Source organism: Microtus pennsylvanicus, chromosome 19 (genome assembly GCF_037038515.1).
Source record: "Microtus pennsylvanicus isolate mMicPen1 chromosome 19, mMicPen1.hap1, whole genome shotgun sequence".
NCBI classification, from domain to species: Eukaryota; Metazoa; Chordata; class Mammalia; order Rodentia; family Cricetidae; genus Microtus; species Microtus pennsylvanicus.
The window spans coordinates 31,377,589-31,394,846 of NC_134597.1; the positions used below are offsets into that span (position 1 = coordinate 31,377,589).

Below are 17,258 nucleotides of genomic sequence, written 5' to 3' on the forward strand. Positions count from 1 at the left end.
CAGACCGAATGGGGTATCCTGTTTCTACAAGTCCTCAGACTGAATACCATGTCTGCGAAACCACAGACTGAATCCTGAGCTCCTGTCTCCTTCTACCTTATGTTCGTCTCTCCATCCAGCCACATCACTTCCCATCCCTACCCCAGTAGGGCTGTGATAAATTTGTGTGCCACCACTGCCTGACCTCTGTGGCAGTGTTGTTAACTCCACACTGATCTTCAGGCAAGCTTTATTTGTTAAAGCACAAACAAAATAATACCACATTTCCCCTTTTTTGTCTAAAATAAAAAAGGTTATGACTGATATAAAAAACTTTATATAGTGAGTACAATAACTATATATAATATATACAGGCAATAAGTACATCAGCAACATCTAGTCCATTTGCCTTTGACAAATTCAGAGAAAATACTCCATTATCTATCCTATCTTGGTGAGTTCAAAGTGTTGTACCTAGTTCACTTTTTTTGTTGTTTGTTTGTTTTTGTTTGTTTGTTTTTTGAGACAGGGTTTCTATGTAGCTTTGGAGCCTGTTCTGGAACTAGCTCTTGTAGATCAGGCTGGCCTCAAATTCACAGGGGTATGCCTTCCTCTGCCTCCCAAGTGCTGGGATTAAAGGCATGTGCCACCACTGCTTGGCAACTTTTTATTCTAATTTACTTTACCAATCCAAAATTATCGTTTTATGTCTTTCAACTTTAACATTATACACTTTACATTTCAATTGTGAATTTCTTTTCTGAGCTTAGTAAATAAGAAAAACTATAATTACCTAGTCTTAACTCCCTCAGAGAACCAAGATTCTTAATTGAGCAAGAACAAATTGGAAGCAAGCAACTTTCAAAAAAATGTGAGAAATAACAGAAACAGCTTGCTACCCAAGGTTCTTCTGTAATTTTGGGGCATCCTTCTTTGGCCTATAGGCCTAGCACATTGGATAGACTTCTATGAAGCAGGACTTTGAAAGACTGTCCTGCCTTATCTTGACAAAGTTTGGCAGTTGATCTCTTTTGTGTCCTGCTTGTCCAATTTGCACAGCATACTGTTAGCAATCAAGAGCACTTTGTTGCCTAGTGACTTATAGTGAAAGGAGCAGCGGGCCGCTTCCCCCAGCCCAGCTCCCAGCTGCCTGGCTAGCTAGCTTATACCCCAAAATAACAAGACACAAATTGTATTCATTTAAACACTGCCTGGCCCATTAGTTCTAGCCTCTTACTGGCTAATTCTCACATCTTGGTTAACCCATTTGTAATAATCTGTAGCACCATGAGCTGGTGGCTTTCCGGGAAAGATCCTAACCTGTGTCTGTCTCAGGTTGGAGAACCATGGCGTCTGCCTGACTGTGCTTTCTTTCCCCCATAATTCTGTTTTGTCTTCCCCGCCTTCCTATGTTCTGACCTATCAGGCCAAGTAGTTTTTTTTAATTAACCAGTGAAAGCAACAGATAGATAGAAGACCCTCCTACGTCAGCTTACTTTTCTGCAAAGAAAATAAACTCAAATGTGCAGTTTCTTCAGTGATTATCATCTTCTGAAGTAGATTGGTGCTGCCAGTAGCAGACATGTCTCATTGTCATAAAAATGTCATATGTTATTAAAACATCTTAAATGCCATATTCTGTAGCTCTCTGAAGTGTTTCAGGACCTGTCTGTCTAAACTATGTTTTACCTTGAAAACAGGCCTGATATGACTGCAAGTTCATATAGGTGATTAATTACTAACTTTCCTTTTCTTATACTATACTAGAAGGACTAGAAATATGCATTGCATTGTTTTTTCAGTTTTTCAAGACAGGGTTTCTCAGTAGCTTTCTAGCCTATCCTGGAACTAGCTCTGTAAACCAGAGTGGCCTTGAACTCACAGAGATCCACCTGCCTCTACCTCTCAAGTACTGGGACTAAAGGCAGTGGACCACCACTCCTCAGCTTTCATTACATTGTTGCATGAGCTGTGTAAGTGCAATACTTTGAACAACATTAACAATGTTTGTACAATATGTTCTAACAAAAATAATCTTAAGTTTGTGTCAACATACAAAAATCCATATCAATATAAAATATTTTAAAGTAGTAGTTGCTTGTTTTGGTTAAAAGTAAATTCAATAATCTACCTTTTTATTCTATTTATCTCCCCCACCCCTTTTTTCAGATCCAGTAATCTAATCTCATTTCCTATCATATAATCTTATATCCTATCATATATATATCATCCTTTTTCTTTTCAAGACATGAACCCTGAATCTAAACTCCTTTGTTCAGTTTTTTTCTTACTGTTACCAATAATAACTTGGATCCAACCACCTAAACAAATATCCATAACAATACCAACACCAACCCAATACCACGCACCTCACCTCTTGGGAATGTGGGAATCGTGTTTTAAAATTTACTTCCTGCTATCCAGGGGGCGATGGCATTTTAGGGGATCCTGAAAAGAAAAATTGGGGTTAATTGTCAAGTCTTAGAGGTAGCTATATCATTTGTTGTTCAGTTTCAGCACAATAGGAAAGTGCAGGACTTGTCTCAAGTTGTGACTAGGATAGTCTGTGAGCCTGGATTATCTCATCTAGCAACTTGGATATTGTTCTGAGCAGTTTGTAGTTCAAAGCTGATCATTAGATGGTGGTGTTATCATGGCTTAGTGGTGTTATCATAGTCCTGGTGGAATTATCGTTCTGGGGCCCCCATCATCCATTGGGAGATCTCAGAGGTCACTGTTAAGAAGTGTAGTCAGTGTTCACTGCTAAAAAGTGATACTCAAACCTAAGTCATGTACAAAAAGCTAAATGAAGCCTTTTTCTAGAATTAGTACTCTACATGGTCATTAATAGCATGACAAAAAGTTTAAAATATATACATGTTAATCTTATAAATTTGAGATAATATTTATATCTTAAAAGCTCTAAAGAGTCAAAATAGAACCAAGAGATTATGAGATTAGTGGCAATAAAATAGTTCATTAAGTTTGGTTTTTCTTCTGTCCCATATCAGGTGGTTCTTCTGACATGAGACAGAGATTTTATATTTCACTTTAGCAAGCATGCTTGGGTTTAGAGAAGGAGAGACCCACACTCCAACTCCAAAGCCAGCTTTAATCTTTAATTGTACTGGAATTACCAAAAGACCATTTGTATTATGTATCTGTAGAGAACAGCAGAAACAAACATTAGGAAAAATTTATGAAATTTTATCCTGTTGAAAATGTGATAACAATAGGCCAGTTTATTCTTTCTTTGGACATTTTCTCTGGATGATTGTCCTTTTTCTTCAGATGTCTCATTTCCACTGGTCTTCAGATTCCTTATCTAGATGCTTTCATTCTTCTGAAAAGACAAAACGAAAATCCTTCCCCAACTCTAATTTTGGGGAGTTTCGTTTTTGGCAAGTTTTATCTGATTGTGTAAGAAGCACTTGTCAGTTGTATATGTTAGTTTAGATTGAATTGTCACGCTGTTTGAACTATCACCTCTTCTAATTAAGAGATCTCTCTTGTTCAAATCTAACCTTTAACAATTTTGATGGTATCCATACCTTTTCTTCTCCTGGTTTCCATTCTGAGGTCAGCACGTCTTTAATGTATACAGGCTGATTTAATTTCATAGTTTTTTTTTTCTATTAGCTAATGTCTCTTCACGGCTGTTGTTCCTTTCTCATTAGCATTTAGAAAATTCAAAGTTAATAAAACTTTTGCAATTTATTTTGGGTGGTCTTTATTACCTCTATCTGTTTATTTAGCAAATTAGAGTTAGATTTGATCCTTCTATGACTGCTTGTAGAATTCTTTATGCCTTTAATATGCTTTATTTTGCAGTAGTCAAAAAACTTTCATTTTATTAGAGACAGTCAGTCTTAAATTGTACAGGTATACCCATGATGTCCATAACTTCTAATAAATGTGTGATTACTAAATCAGCCCTTTCTGAACTCAAAGCAATTGCCCATTGAAATCCAGAATAAGTATCAATGTTGTGGTGAACATATTTTAGTTTTACAAATTCTACAAAATTTAACACATCCATCTGCCAGATTTCATTCCTTTGATAACCCTTTGGGTTACTTCCTACAGGTAGAAGTTTTTTTTTGTAGAAAGAACAAGTAGGTATTTCCTTTTTTTTTCTTTTCCTTGACCTTTTGACAAGTGATGGAAAAATCTTTTTTTAAACCTTTGCTATTGACTTTTCATGAAGTTCTGAGGCTTCCAGCTCATTTCATCAGTTTCTTCATTACCTTGTGCTATTAAGGCCTGGCAGACCTGTATGGGATTGGAAGTGTGTTATATATACAGGATGATTCCTATTCCTGATTATTGCTGTGTCTATTCCTGCTAATTGACAAAGTCTCAGTATTCCTTTTAGTATCAACTCAGAGACCTTTTCCACATAAGCTTTTAACTTTTTACTCTGTTTATGTGGTCAGAAAGGTCCATTTTAAGATAATGTCTTCTCTTTGCATTAATATTCCTGTAGGGTAATATTTAGAGGATAATATGACCAGAATGCAGTTGAGATTGGATACACATAATACATATGTGCATCCTGTAATTTGTTTTCCATCAAAGCCAATTCTCTCTCAGTGTCAGGTGATAATTCCCTTGGACTATTTAAGTCCTTGTCACCGTCTAAGGTTTGAACAACTTACTCAGTTTATCATTTTCTATCCCAATATTGTTTTGTAGATAGGAAATGTCTCCTAGCAATCTTTGAAAGTCATTAAGAGTTTGAAATCAATCTGTCAATTTGTACCTTTTGGTGTCTGATTTTTTGTAGACCTATTTTATTAATTAATAGACTTTTAATAATTAATAGTCTCTTCTGTTTGGAATTTTTCAGGAGCAATTTGTAATCCCCAACAAGACAATTTTTTTTCATTTTATTTATTTATTTATTTAAGATTTCTGCCTCCTCCCCGCCACCGCCTCCCATTTCCCTCCCCCAATCAAGTCCCCCTCCCTCATCAGCTCAAAGAGCAATCAGGATTCCCTGACGTGTAGACAAAATTGCTTTTATGTCTTCAAACATTCTTTCTAAAGTATCTATATTTGAATCATCTAGTAAGATGTCGTCCATGTAATGGTAAGGTATAGATCAAGGAAATTGCTTATGTATCATTTCCGAGGGCTGCTGTACAAAATATTGGCACAGGGTGGGGCTATTTAACATTCTCTATGGGAATCTTCCATAAATATCTTTTAGCAGGCTGAGAATTATTCTAAGTAGGAACCATGAAGGCAGATTTTTCTGTCTTTTCTTGTAAAGGTATAGTGAAGAAACATTCTCTTAAATCAGTAACTGTAAGGCATCACCCTTTAGGTAATAGAGAAGGCAGAGGAATTCCACACTGTAGAGAGTCCATTGACTGAATCACCTTATTAACAGCTCTTAGATCTGTAACTGTTCTCCATTTTCCTTTTTTTTTTTTTAAAGAACAAATACAGGAGAATTCCAAGGGCTGGTTGATTCTTCAATATTCTGAGCATTTAACTGCTCCTATTCCAGCTGTTCTGAAGCCTGCAGTTTCGCTGTTGTTAAGGGCTATTGTTTAACCCATACAGGTTTGTCTGTCAACCATTTTAAAGGGAAGACTGCTGCTGTCTTTGAAAAATGAGCAGCCATTGTGCCCTTCTAATATTTTTTCCTTTAACATATTTTAATTTATGGTCTGTCTGTCTCTGAGATTAAAGGAATGTTAATGTGATTATTCTGTTGCTATAACCAATCACATCCCCAAAAACTCATTGGTATGTTAGGCATATATGGGGCTTTAAATTTTTTCTCTCTTTCTGGCCCTATACATTTGACCCATCTTGTGCTCTGTTTTATCTGAGATAAAGGTCCACTTCCTCAAAACTGAACATTTACCTCTTGAAGAGGCCAGTTTGGATGCCAAGTATCTGGTACAATTATTGTGACTTCTGCACTTGTATCTCCAAGGCTTTCAGTGACAACATCATTTATTCATGTTTTTAAAATTTTGGCCTTTGTTCATTTATAAAAGTTTGCCAAAATGATTCGCTTTATGGTTTCTCCTGAATTTTTTGTTCTCTCTTCTATAGCTGGTCTATCATGCAGAGCAGTATAGTTTCTCAAAATAGTGATTAGTTTCTTTGCCCCGGTAAGGGGTTTCCTTCACAGTGACAGGAAACAACTAAACTGAGTTTGACATGCAGTCCTGTGAGAGGCTCATCAAGGGTTACCTTGACTGCCCCTTGTTAATATACATTCGTTAGTCCAGTGCCTGCCTTTGCCATACCTTCTGCATAATCCAGAAAGAAAGGGCATTCTGTTTGAATTATGCTTAGAAAGATCATTGTTTCTAGGAACGCCTTGTTTACAATCCCTTTTTACGTAACTTTGTCTACCAAAATGAACCATTTGACATTTTGCTTTTTCTTCATACCTCAGGAAATCATGTCTCATCTCCAAGCATCATCATGGTCATGAGATTCAATATTGTATCTCAGATCTATTCCTCCAAGAGTGCTGATCTTACACTTAGTGACTTAATTACCCTTTTCCATTTTGAATTAGCATTTTTTATAAGCCAGGAACTCTATTATTATTTGTCTAGCTTCTGAATTTGGTATCATTCTATTTACCGCTGAAGTTATTTAGTCTTTATAAGAAATCAGAGCAGGTTTCTTTTGGGCCCTGTATAACTTTAGTAAATGATTCAATTTTCTTTCCTGCTCATTCAGTTCTGTCCCAAGCATTTAAAACTGCTGTATGGCATAAAGCTAGACAGTGGTTAACATATAGAGACTGCCTTTCTATATTAGCCTAGTCTCCACCAAAAAGTTGGTCTTGTGAGATTTCCATACCTCTAGCCCTTCTTCATTATTCAATAGTCTTAGCCTCATCTTTTCACCAGGTACTCCACGGTAATTGAGAACCAGGCTCTAAAGCTGATGTAACCAAGTCTTTCCAGTCTGGGGGGATAATTCTATGACAAGTTGATCACAAGTTTAACATCTGCTTCAGAAAAGGTGAATGCATGCCCTATGAGACTCGCTGCCATGGATCTCCTTAAATCTAACATTCCCAAAGGATTCCTGTGAGCCTTGGTGCTATCATTTGGCAGTTCTTGTAAGGTGACTGGACAAATTAAGGTTGGTTGTTTGAAAACCTTAGGCTGTTTCTTTGTAACCTTATAATGCAGTATTCATAATGGTTTTTCTTTAAAACCCTGTGTCTGAGTTTGGATATCTCTATGATCTGTTTTTTGGGGGGGTTTTGTTGTTGTTGTTGTTTTTGTTTTTGTTTTTCGAGGCAGGGTTTCTCTGTGGTTTTGGAGCCTGTCCTGGAACTAGCTCTTGTAGACCAGGCTGGTCTCGAACTCACAGAGATCCGCCTGCCTCTGCCTCCCAAGTGTTGGGATTAAAGGCGTGCGCCACCACCGCCCGGCCGATGATCTGTTTTTATAAGTTTTTCTAAGGCCTGTATCTTGGCACTCATATCAACCACCTTTTTTAGAGATAAACCAAGAACTATCAAGGGGATAATTAACATTATGTTGATTCCAGTTGGCTATCTCTTCATTTAATTGATTTAAATGTTCCAGTTTTAAATCATGCATTGCATAAGCATACAGCAACCTGACTCTTCATCATAATTGTGTTTCCCATTTTTGGGGGGAAAACTTTCTCTTTAACTAATTTTTTTTTCAAAATTCCAAATTGTCTCACCAAATCCGCTGCTGATGGTTCAGATGACTGTGAAGTATGAATCTGACTGCTACTGCATAGAACAGTAGAAGCCCTAACAGATTTCAATGCAGCTATCTAGTCTGGGAGCAGCCTGAGAAGGGTGCCCAGGGAAAGCCCATCAGGAGAGAAGAAAGGAAAACCTTACCTTCAGCGCAATGACATAGGCTGTGTGTAGCTCTGGACTACACTGGTGGCTGCAAAGCCACAGGCAAGTGGCTTTTTTGTGAATTCATACTCCAAAAAGCCAGATGTAGAGCAAATTCTAATTGATCTCGATAATAAAAATTCGGAGTCAGCTATTGGGAGGAGCGGTGGAAACTGAAAAGTCAGAGAAGCAGAGCAGCTAGTCATTAGTTCTTACCTCTATGAAATCCTCAGACTGAATGGGATATCACATCTCTACAAGCCCTCAGATTGAATGCCATGTCTGTGAAACCTTAGACTAAATCCTGAGCTCCTGTCTCTTCTACCTTATTTTCCTCTCTGCCCAGCCATATCACTTCCTATTCTCACCTCTTTAGTGCTGGGATTAAAGGTGTGGGCCTGGAAAACTTGGCTCTGTTTCTCTTTTAGACTGATTCAGTCTCATGTAGCCCAGGATGACCTCAAACTCACAGAGATCCAACTTCTTCCCCCTCTGCCTCTCGAGTGCTGGGATTAAAAATGTGTCCCATCTCTGTCTGGCCTCTGGCTAAGTAGTGTGGCTAGCTCTGTACTCTGATCTTCAGGCAAGTTTTATTTGTTAAAGCACAAACAAAATATTACCATACCAGACCTTCAATTCAGGTTGCTTTTGGGGATGAATGAGAGGTAAAGAAACATTTCACATCCAAACCAGAACAACTACCTAATTTTTCTATGGTTATTTTTCTTCTTCCATTGTGAGTTTTATATGTTTGTATCATTTTTTTTAACTTATATGGTAGGTTTGGTTTTATATTTATTCATAGGAGTAGCTCTTTGGGTATATTTATTTATCCAATTACTTCTACCCTTTAGTCCATTACTCTTGTGTTTCTTTTCAATTATTTAATTTTAAATTTCTGTTACTAGTGATGGGTGTGGTGATGCACAGCTATTATCCCAGCATTCAGGAGGCAGAGGCAACCTGCAACTACTGCTATGTAGGCAACTACATAGCAAGTTCCAGGACAGGCAGAGCTACATAATAGAGAGAAAACCTGTTTACCCTCAGAAACATCCCCCCAAAAAAAAACCCGAAAATTTTTTTAATTACTGGGACAGATGAGCTAGATACTCGATGTGTGTTTTAGATAAGTATTTGAATTATAGTATTTCGCTGTTTCATTTTATTTTAAGATATTCTGTACTTGCAGAGTTGGGGTTTTGTTTTGATTTTTTACTTTGGTAGTTCTGTGAATGAATATGATGTATTATTGAGTGTAAATTTAATAATTAGAGTGTGATTACTGTGAACCAAGAATTGATTGTATCAAAGGATCACCTGAAGCTTCTGATCATCCTGCTTTTCCCTCTCAGGTTCTGGAGTTACAGGTCTAATCCAGTTTGGCCTGCTTATGAGGTGACAAGGATTGAACCCCTGGGTTCATGTGTGCTAGCTAGACACTAGCAACAGGACTGTATCCCCAGCCTTGAAAGAATTCTGTACAGTTGTTTGTCTTTATTACTTTTTATTGTCAATTTTTCATTAACTCATGGTAAGATAATTTAAATCTACAACTTAATTTTCCTTTCTGGCTACTTCTAACATTTTTCTAAGAATTTAAAATCATAAATCTTTTAGATGTCTCCAATAGTTAAATTTATTAATGTTTCCCTATGAGAGGGGTAAAACTTTTTTAAATATAAACCATAAAAACTATTTTTGGACTTGAAAAATATAGGCTTATACATGTACTTTTTGAGAAAGGACTCTGTCTAAATAAAGACTTGTTGATGGAGCTGGGAATGTAGCTCAGTGGTTGTAGGCAGAGCCTGCTTGTTTGTTTCCTGGCCACCCAGACCTGAACAATAACACAGAAACTATATTAATTAGAACACTGTTTGGCCTGTTAGCTCAGGCTTCTTATTAACCAACTGGCATGCACAAGGCTTTGAGTTCAAGTCCTAAAAGCACAAATAAATAATAATAATAAAATACTTATCCTTGGCCAGGCAGTGGTGGTACACGCCTTTAATCCCAGCACTTGGCCCTGGTCTACAAGAGCTAGTTCCAGGACAGGCTCCAAAGCCACATATCCTAATTAAAAAAAAAAACAATTGGTTTGTTGTTAATTTGTGAGTTTATGTGTGTATGCAGTGCCTGCAGAGGTCAGAAGAGAATATCTAAACTGGAACTAAAGACACAGGCAGTTTGGAGCCACCTGATAGGGTGCCGAGTCCTCTAGAAGAGTGGCAAGTGCTGTTGCCTGTTGACTTCCATCTTCTGAAAGGGACAAATAGGCCAGGAAATAATAACAAGAATTGACAAATGTGATTTCATGAAAATGTTTCTGTTAAGCAAAGTAAATAAAGTAAAAAGGCTACAGTTATTAATCTTTGAGGGGATTAAGATCTAGCCTAAGATATACACAGGAGCTGAGAAGATGGCTCAGTTAGTAAAGTGCTTGCTGTACAAGGATAAGGACGTAAGTTCAGTCACTAATATCCATATTAAAAAGCCTAGCATGATGACTTACTTGTAATTTGAGTGATGAAGCATCTGGGAATGGGGGCACAGACACATGCTGAATCCTGAGCCGTATTGGCCAGGCAGCCTAACTTATTAGACAGATCTAGGTGCTAATGAGAAACTCCGTCTCCAAAACAGGTGGCTCCTGAGGAATGACACCTGGTCTCTGTACATACATGTTCATTACACATGTGCACCCAAACACACATGAACACACATAAAAAGTTTAGAATATATGAACTAAAAAAGACATCAAAGTACACCCCTCAAACAATCCAGTCAATAAAAGAAGCATGTATGGATAATAACTATATAAGAAAGTTCTGTTGCCTAAGCCATCAGAAATATGCAAATGAAACTACATTTATGTTTTATCTCATTGCAGTCTTACTGGCAATAATAATAATAATCTAATGAGGATTCAGGAAAAAAGAACCCTTATAGTGTTGATGGGAGTATAAATTCATGCAGTCTCCTCACAAAACTTAAAAATAGCAGGTAGGTATAGCTCAGTGGTTAAATATTTTCTTAGCTTATATAAAGCTCTAGGTTTAATTCCCAGTAAGAGGGGTGTGGGCATTCACAAACTAAAAGTACAGTTAACTTATGAAGAAGAAATATGTCAGTGTACACCAGAGATGCTAGAGATGCATACTCACCTATGGCCATATTTATGAGAGCCAGTTTGTAGAACCATCCCAGGCCAGTCCACAACTTCTTAAGAATATTATTTTATTATGTATATATGTGTTTTGCCTACATGTATTTCTGTGCATCACCGCATTAGTGCCTGGTGCATGTGGAGACCATTAAGAGGTCATTAGACTCTGTGGAGCTCTAGTTACAGAGGGTTGTGAACTGCCATGTGGTTGCTGATATGGAAGAGGAGCAAGTCAGGTATTCTTAACTTCTGAGCCTTGTTTCCAGTTCAAGTCCACACATTTTGATAGTCCTGTCTCATATTTAGGTTAGAAAACATTTAGTTTATATTCATAGGGACTATCTTAAAATGTTTTAATTTTATAAACTACATATTTTCATGACATATCTAGCCATTTAAATTACTCCTTAATTAAAGTGAAAATTTTTATTCAGTTCCCTTAAATGCTTGAAAAGTGTTTTAAGTTTTTTGGTTTTTACAATTTATTCTTTGTGAGTATGAGTGCGGGTACCTTGTGTGAGACATCTTATGGGAGTTGGTTCTCTCCACCGTGTGGGTTCTGGGGATTGAATTTAGTTCATCAGGCTTGGAGATATGAGGCTTCTCTTCCAACAGATTGGCACCAATGTGGTAGACTAAATCCATGTAAAACCTGAGAGGGCTTGGAAAGAAACTCTAGTCACACACACAACAAACAAAGTTTAGCCACATTTTTTTTTTCAGTTGGTGGCTTGCTGCAGCAGCTCCAGAGGTTTTCCTGATTCAGCAGTAGCAGGAAAAAGCCATGTCGTTTTAAAACACGGCTCCCTGAACCGTGCTGCCAGTGTGAATTCTGGCTATGGAGCATTGGAATGGCATTTGTGGGCCCACTCAGGGTCGGGAGTAAAGTAGCTGAGACCATGCCCATGGCTCAACTCTCCCCACCTGTACAGGCAGCAGGATCAGGTCTACTAGGTGTGCACAGGCAGGAGACAATGGCTCATTCCTGCCTCATACACAAAGATATTTTCAGGTTGCACAGTGCTCTGCATGGAAGATTTAGCTATTACTCAGATAAAAAGGGTTTATGTACTGCACGCTTGTTCTCAGAGTTAAAGTGCTGAGTGCAGCTCTTACCTGACGGCCCCAAAGCTGGCAGTAATGGTACTTCTACCATTTTAAAAATGGAGAGAGGCAGAGCCAGCATCCAGAGTAACTGCAAACAAGCTGCTTACCATTTTAAAAATTCTTCAAGACAGTAGAGGATTACAGATAATGCAATAAGGGCAGATTCAGACATAAAAGAACTCTAAATGGGTCACAGTGTTGAATAAATGTATGTAAACTTGGGAGAGAGAAGAAATCAAGTATAGACAGACAGTTGAAAAATAAGTAAATCGTTTAAAAAAATCTTTAAAGAGACAGTATGGACAGTCATAGATTAAACGGAGTAAAGAAAAATAAGCCATGTAAAGATGGACTATACACATAGAGTCTGGATTACATATATTATTGTGTTTTCTGTAATTTTTTTTGACTGTGAAGGAGCTAACTACAGAGAGACATTGTATGACTGCTAAGTTAAACCAACATAAAGGTGTCTTGATTCTAAAATTTGGGTCTAAGAATATGTTGCTTTTGAAAAGAGGATCTTCTTTTGTTTCCACAGAAGATGAGAACCTGTGGATTGCTTCCATACCAATATGGTTTGATGGACCAAGATCCCCCAAAAGATTTCTGTGAACACCCCCAAATAGAAAATACTTCGCCTGATAAACAGCAGGAAGCAGTTTAGAAAAACTAAGCCCATATTTCCAAATATTGTTTATAAATATTTCTTTGCATTTAAAGGGGGATATGCTATAGAGATTTGCATTGGTATGGATCTTGGTTATTGATAAAAATTTAAGGTCAGTTTTGTTATTTTATATATATATATGCGCTTTTGATTAAGGTATTGTGTTTGTGCAGCTCATTTAAAAATGTAATGTAGTAGATAGTCATCTATAATAGTCAAGCTTTTAGTCATGATAGTCAGGTTTTCTAGATGTTCAGAGATGTATTTCAGATGGATAGACATTCTTCAAAGCTTTTTTTTAAGATTTATTTATTTATTAAGCATACAATGTACTGCTGGCAAGGAAGGCACCAGGTCTCATTACAGATGGTTGTGAGCCACCATGTGGTTGCTGGGAATTGAACTCAGGACCACTGGAAGAGCAGCCAGTGCTCTTACCCTCTGAGCCATCTCTCCAGCCCCCTTCAAAGATTTTTAAAGACTCCAGAATTTGGCATTTAAAATGTTTAAGAACTTAGGACTTTTGATGACAGTGAGACACATTTGCTCCTGGCAGCGCCAAGCTACTTCAAGAGGAAGATGGGCATCAAAGAGGCTCCTTATGGAGTTGGTTAGCCATTGGGCAAGAAAGTGTTCTTGCCTGCACTGCTTGATGAATTAGACATGCAACACCCACAAAGAAATGACTCCTAGACTTGCTTAAAGGTGAGACCATACTTCAGGGTTCCTGCTTCAATGAAAGAGTCTGCCAGAGATACTATGGGCCTGAGGCTGAAGATGGATGCCCTGACAGTACGGAAGAACTTTGGGTAGCTGTCCAGGCAACAAGATGTCTCTGTCAATTCTTGAGTTTTGGAAGTTGCTTATAATGCACTTCCAGTTTACTTAGGTGATAGTATATCCTTCTGGAGTCTTTGATGGAGTTGAAGAATTGATAGTTATAGTTTTCCTTAGTTACAATAAAAAAGTAGATATAAATATTGTATCTGTAATTCTTTTCGATACCTGTTTTGTTATATGTAATTTGCTATGTTGAAGATAAAGCCTTCCTTTCATTTAAACAGAAAAGGGGAGGTGATGTGGAATTCCCCTCTGTATGTTGTGAATATCATTGGTTAATAAAGGAACTGCTTTGGGCCTATAGCAGAGCTATAGGGGAGCAGAGCTAGGTGGGCAAAACTAAACTGAATGCTGGGGGGAAGGGCGGAGTCAGAGATAAGCCATGTAGCCCTGCCAGAGACAGATGCTGAAACTTTAGCTGGTAAGCCACAGCCATGTAGCAATACACAGATTCATAGAAATGGGTTAAATTAATATGTAAGAGTTAGCCAACAAGAAGCTAGAGCTAATGGACCAAGCAGTGTTTTAAATAATATAGTTGCTGTGTGATTATTTTGGGGCGAAGCAGCCAGGAATCAACAAGAGACCTCTCTTCCTCCAACAGAGGTAGATAGATGCCTTTAGCCGCCAACCTTGAGAATATTTAATATTTCAAAATCTGTAATGCAGTGAAGCTTAAGCTGCATAGATTAAAGAAACAAGAGTTCTTTTATGTCCGTGGAATTGGGTAAATATGGACCATCTAATGATTTTCTGTTCAATTACATGAATTTTCTTTTTGCTGTCCATTATTTTTGCAGAGGCAGTTGGTGTGACCAGTCAGCGACCAGTGTTCTGTCCATTCCATAAGAAGGAGCAGCTGAAGCTTTACTGTGAAACATGTGACAAACTGACATGTCGGGACTGCCAGCTGCTGGAACACAAAGAGCATAGGTACCAGCATGTCTTGTTTTTTCAGATTGGCAGCATACCTTTTATGGACTACTGCTGTTCCACCTGAGTGGAGATTTGTATCTGTTTTGTTTGGCCAGTGACAAGCTGGCTTTCTCAGTTTCAGTTTCTTTATATTTTGGTCCAGACAGTACATTGAATGCTGTGCATTATATGGTGGTTAGGTGCTAGTGTTAACCCCACTGATTGAGAAAAAGACCACTGTCACAGTTCAAAAGCCAAATTTGAAGCACACTTAGTTAAAGTACTAAGTGAATGGTTCTGGCCAGGTCCATACCCATTCCTGAGAAATGACCCCTAATCGCAGTTTACATTGGCTGAAGTATTTGTCATCAAGTCTGATCAGGGTCAAATGTGCCTTCTGATGTACCTCCAGCCTACATCCAATCAGAGGCAAGCGTACATCCTAACATATTTCCTGCCTGTGAACCTCCTGCCCACATGTGATCAAACACATCCAGTGCAGATGGCTCAAACAAACCTGTGGCTTGTTACCTCCCATAAACAGTGGCCTCCAGCATTTCAGGAACTGTCTGTCCTCAAACAAGAAGCTTACAGATCAGAGACATTTTTGTTTCATGGACCTTTTAGGCATAGTAATTAAAACTCAAAATGTTTTTAACTATGGCTCTCAAATTAGTTGTACCCTTGTATGCCCTCTGCGCCCATGAAAGAATGCTGAAAAATAATTTAAAAATATTCCTATGACATTGCCAAATGTCCTATAGGCCAAAGTCAGCCTACATTGAGATATACTGGCTTACCATACTGTTTATAAAATAACAAGGTTGCTATCACAAAATTAGGAGACTTTTCTTTGGTAGGGCTTTTGTTTTTGTTTTGTTGTTGTTTACGTGGAATCTTACTATCTAGCTCTGTCTGGTTGGGAACTATATGAACCAGGCTAGGCTCAAACTCACAGAGATCTTCCTTATTTTTGTACCACCATGGCTGACTTTTAAAAGTTCAGTTTATTGTATAGGTGTCTGTGTTTGTGTGTGTCTGAGTGCAGGCTCATATGTGCCACCTGTTGAGTCAGTTGGGAGTTGGTTCCCTCCTTTTGCGTGGGTTCTGTGAGGCTTGCACAAGTGCTTTGATCTGATGAATCAGCTCACTGGCCTTGACTACTCTGGTGTTAATTTCTACTTATCTTCTTCCTGGACTGGACATAAACCTTATTAGAATACAACCTTTGTCTCCTAATATGTCCCTTACTTTATCATATATGAAGGATGATTAATAAAAACTCAGAGAAAGAAATTGGAGTTCAACTTGAAGGTCAGAAAAGCAAAACAGCCAGCCAGTGTCTCTTACCTTTACCTCAGTCCAAAATGGCGATCCTGCCTCCAGGAATCTCAGAATGCAACTGCTTGAGAGCTGTCTTCTCCCATTTTATAATCCTCTGTGGGGCTGGAATTAAAGGCATGCACTACTACTGCCCAGTTTCAGTGGCAAACTAGTATAGCTACGGGGATTAAAGGTGTGTGTTATCACTACCTGGTCTGTAAGGCTGATCACTGGGGTTGTTTTATTCTCTGATCTTCATGCAAATTTTATTTATTAATGAAATAATACAAATGAAATACCAATATACACATATGGTACATATACATATATTATACTCAAGTCATTACTTATTGCCTAAGTCAATATTCATTTAACTTTGTTTCTACATATGATTTTAATTATTTCCCATTCCTTCATGGATCTCCTTCATTTCATTTACTTAAGGGTACTTTGTTGAGGCTATACCAGAGATAGAGCTCCCAGATTGTCTGAAATATTTTTCACCTTTTTTATATAGCTCTAGCTCTCCTGGAACTCAGAGATCTTTCTGCCTGCTACTGCTGGATTTAAAGGAGTGTACCACCATGTCCAGTTTTTCACCCTCATTTACATTAAGAATATGTTCCTTGAGCAGAATTCTAGGTTTGCAGTTATTCTTTTTATACTTCAAAAATAATTAGCTTTCTCTATTTGAGAAAGTGTCTTGCTATATAGCTGTGACTATAGATCAGGATGACTTCAGACTTAACAGAGAGCCTCCTGCCTCAGCCTCCCGAGTCCCCAGCGCTTTAAATATTTTGTTATTTATGTTGAGGGTATACCTGTGAAGGTTAGAAAAGAGCTTTCAGAAGTCAGCTCTCAGTATGGAACCTGGGTTTTCTGGCTTAGGGATAATGATAAGCCAGATAATGTAGCCTCCTGCTACACCATCTTGCTAGCCCTAAAGTTCTTTCTGTAATGTATACTCTCCCTGTCTTTTCACATGCTTCTCGTCTGTAATTTGCCACAGTCACCCTTTTTGTTTTGTTTTTTGGGTTTTTGTTTGTTTGTTTGTTGTTTTTCTTTTGTTCTGTTTTACAATCAATATTCTTGACTTCCAGATTAATAACAACTACTTAAATGCTGTGTCATGTTATAGGTCACTCAAGACTTTATCAAAAGGTCCTGTATCAAATGCCTTTCCCCACTTATCCCAGAAGAATAGTTTTATAGTTGTACAGCAAAGCTGATTACTATTTAGAAATTATCTTGAAAGTGTTTTTTGGTTGGTTGGTTGGTGGGTTGGTTTTTTGTTTTTTTTATTTTTTGTTTTTTGTTTTTTTTGGTTGGGGGGTTTCTCTGTGTAAGCAGTCCTGACTTTCCTGAAACTCACTTTGTAGACCAGGCTG

At 37.9% G+C, this 17,258-nt stretch overlaps 1 protein-coding gene across 6 annotated transcripts in view; it reads left to right on the forward strand.

Annotated features, from left to right (window-relative positions):
* Positions 1-17,258, forward strand: part of Trim24 (tripartite motif containing 24) — a 108,935-nt gene that overhangs the window by 50,947 nt on the left and 40,730 nt on the right. For all 6 annotated transcript variants that reach the window (XM_075953964.1, XM_075953966.1, XM_075953967.1 and 3 more), the window contains one exon: positions 14,433-14,565. In XM_075953964.1, the coding sequence (XP_075810079.1) occupies positions 14,433-14,565 (133 nt within the window). The remainder of the gene's footprint in view (positions 1-14,432; positions 14,566-17,258) is intronic.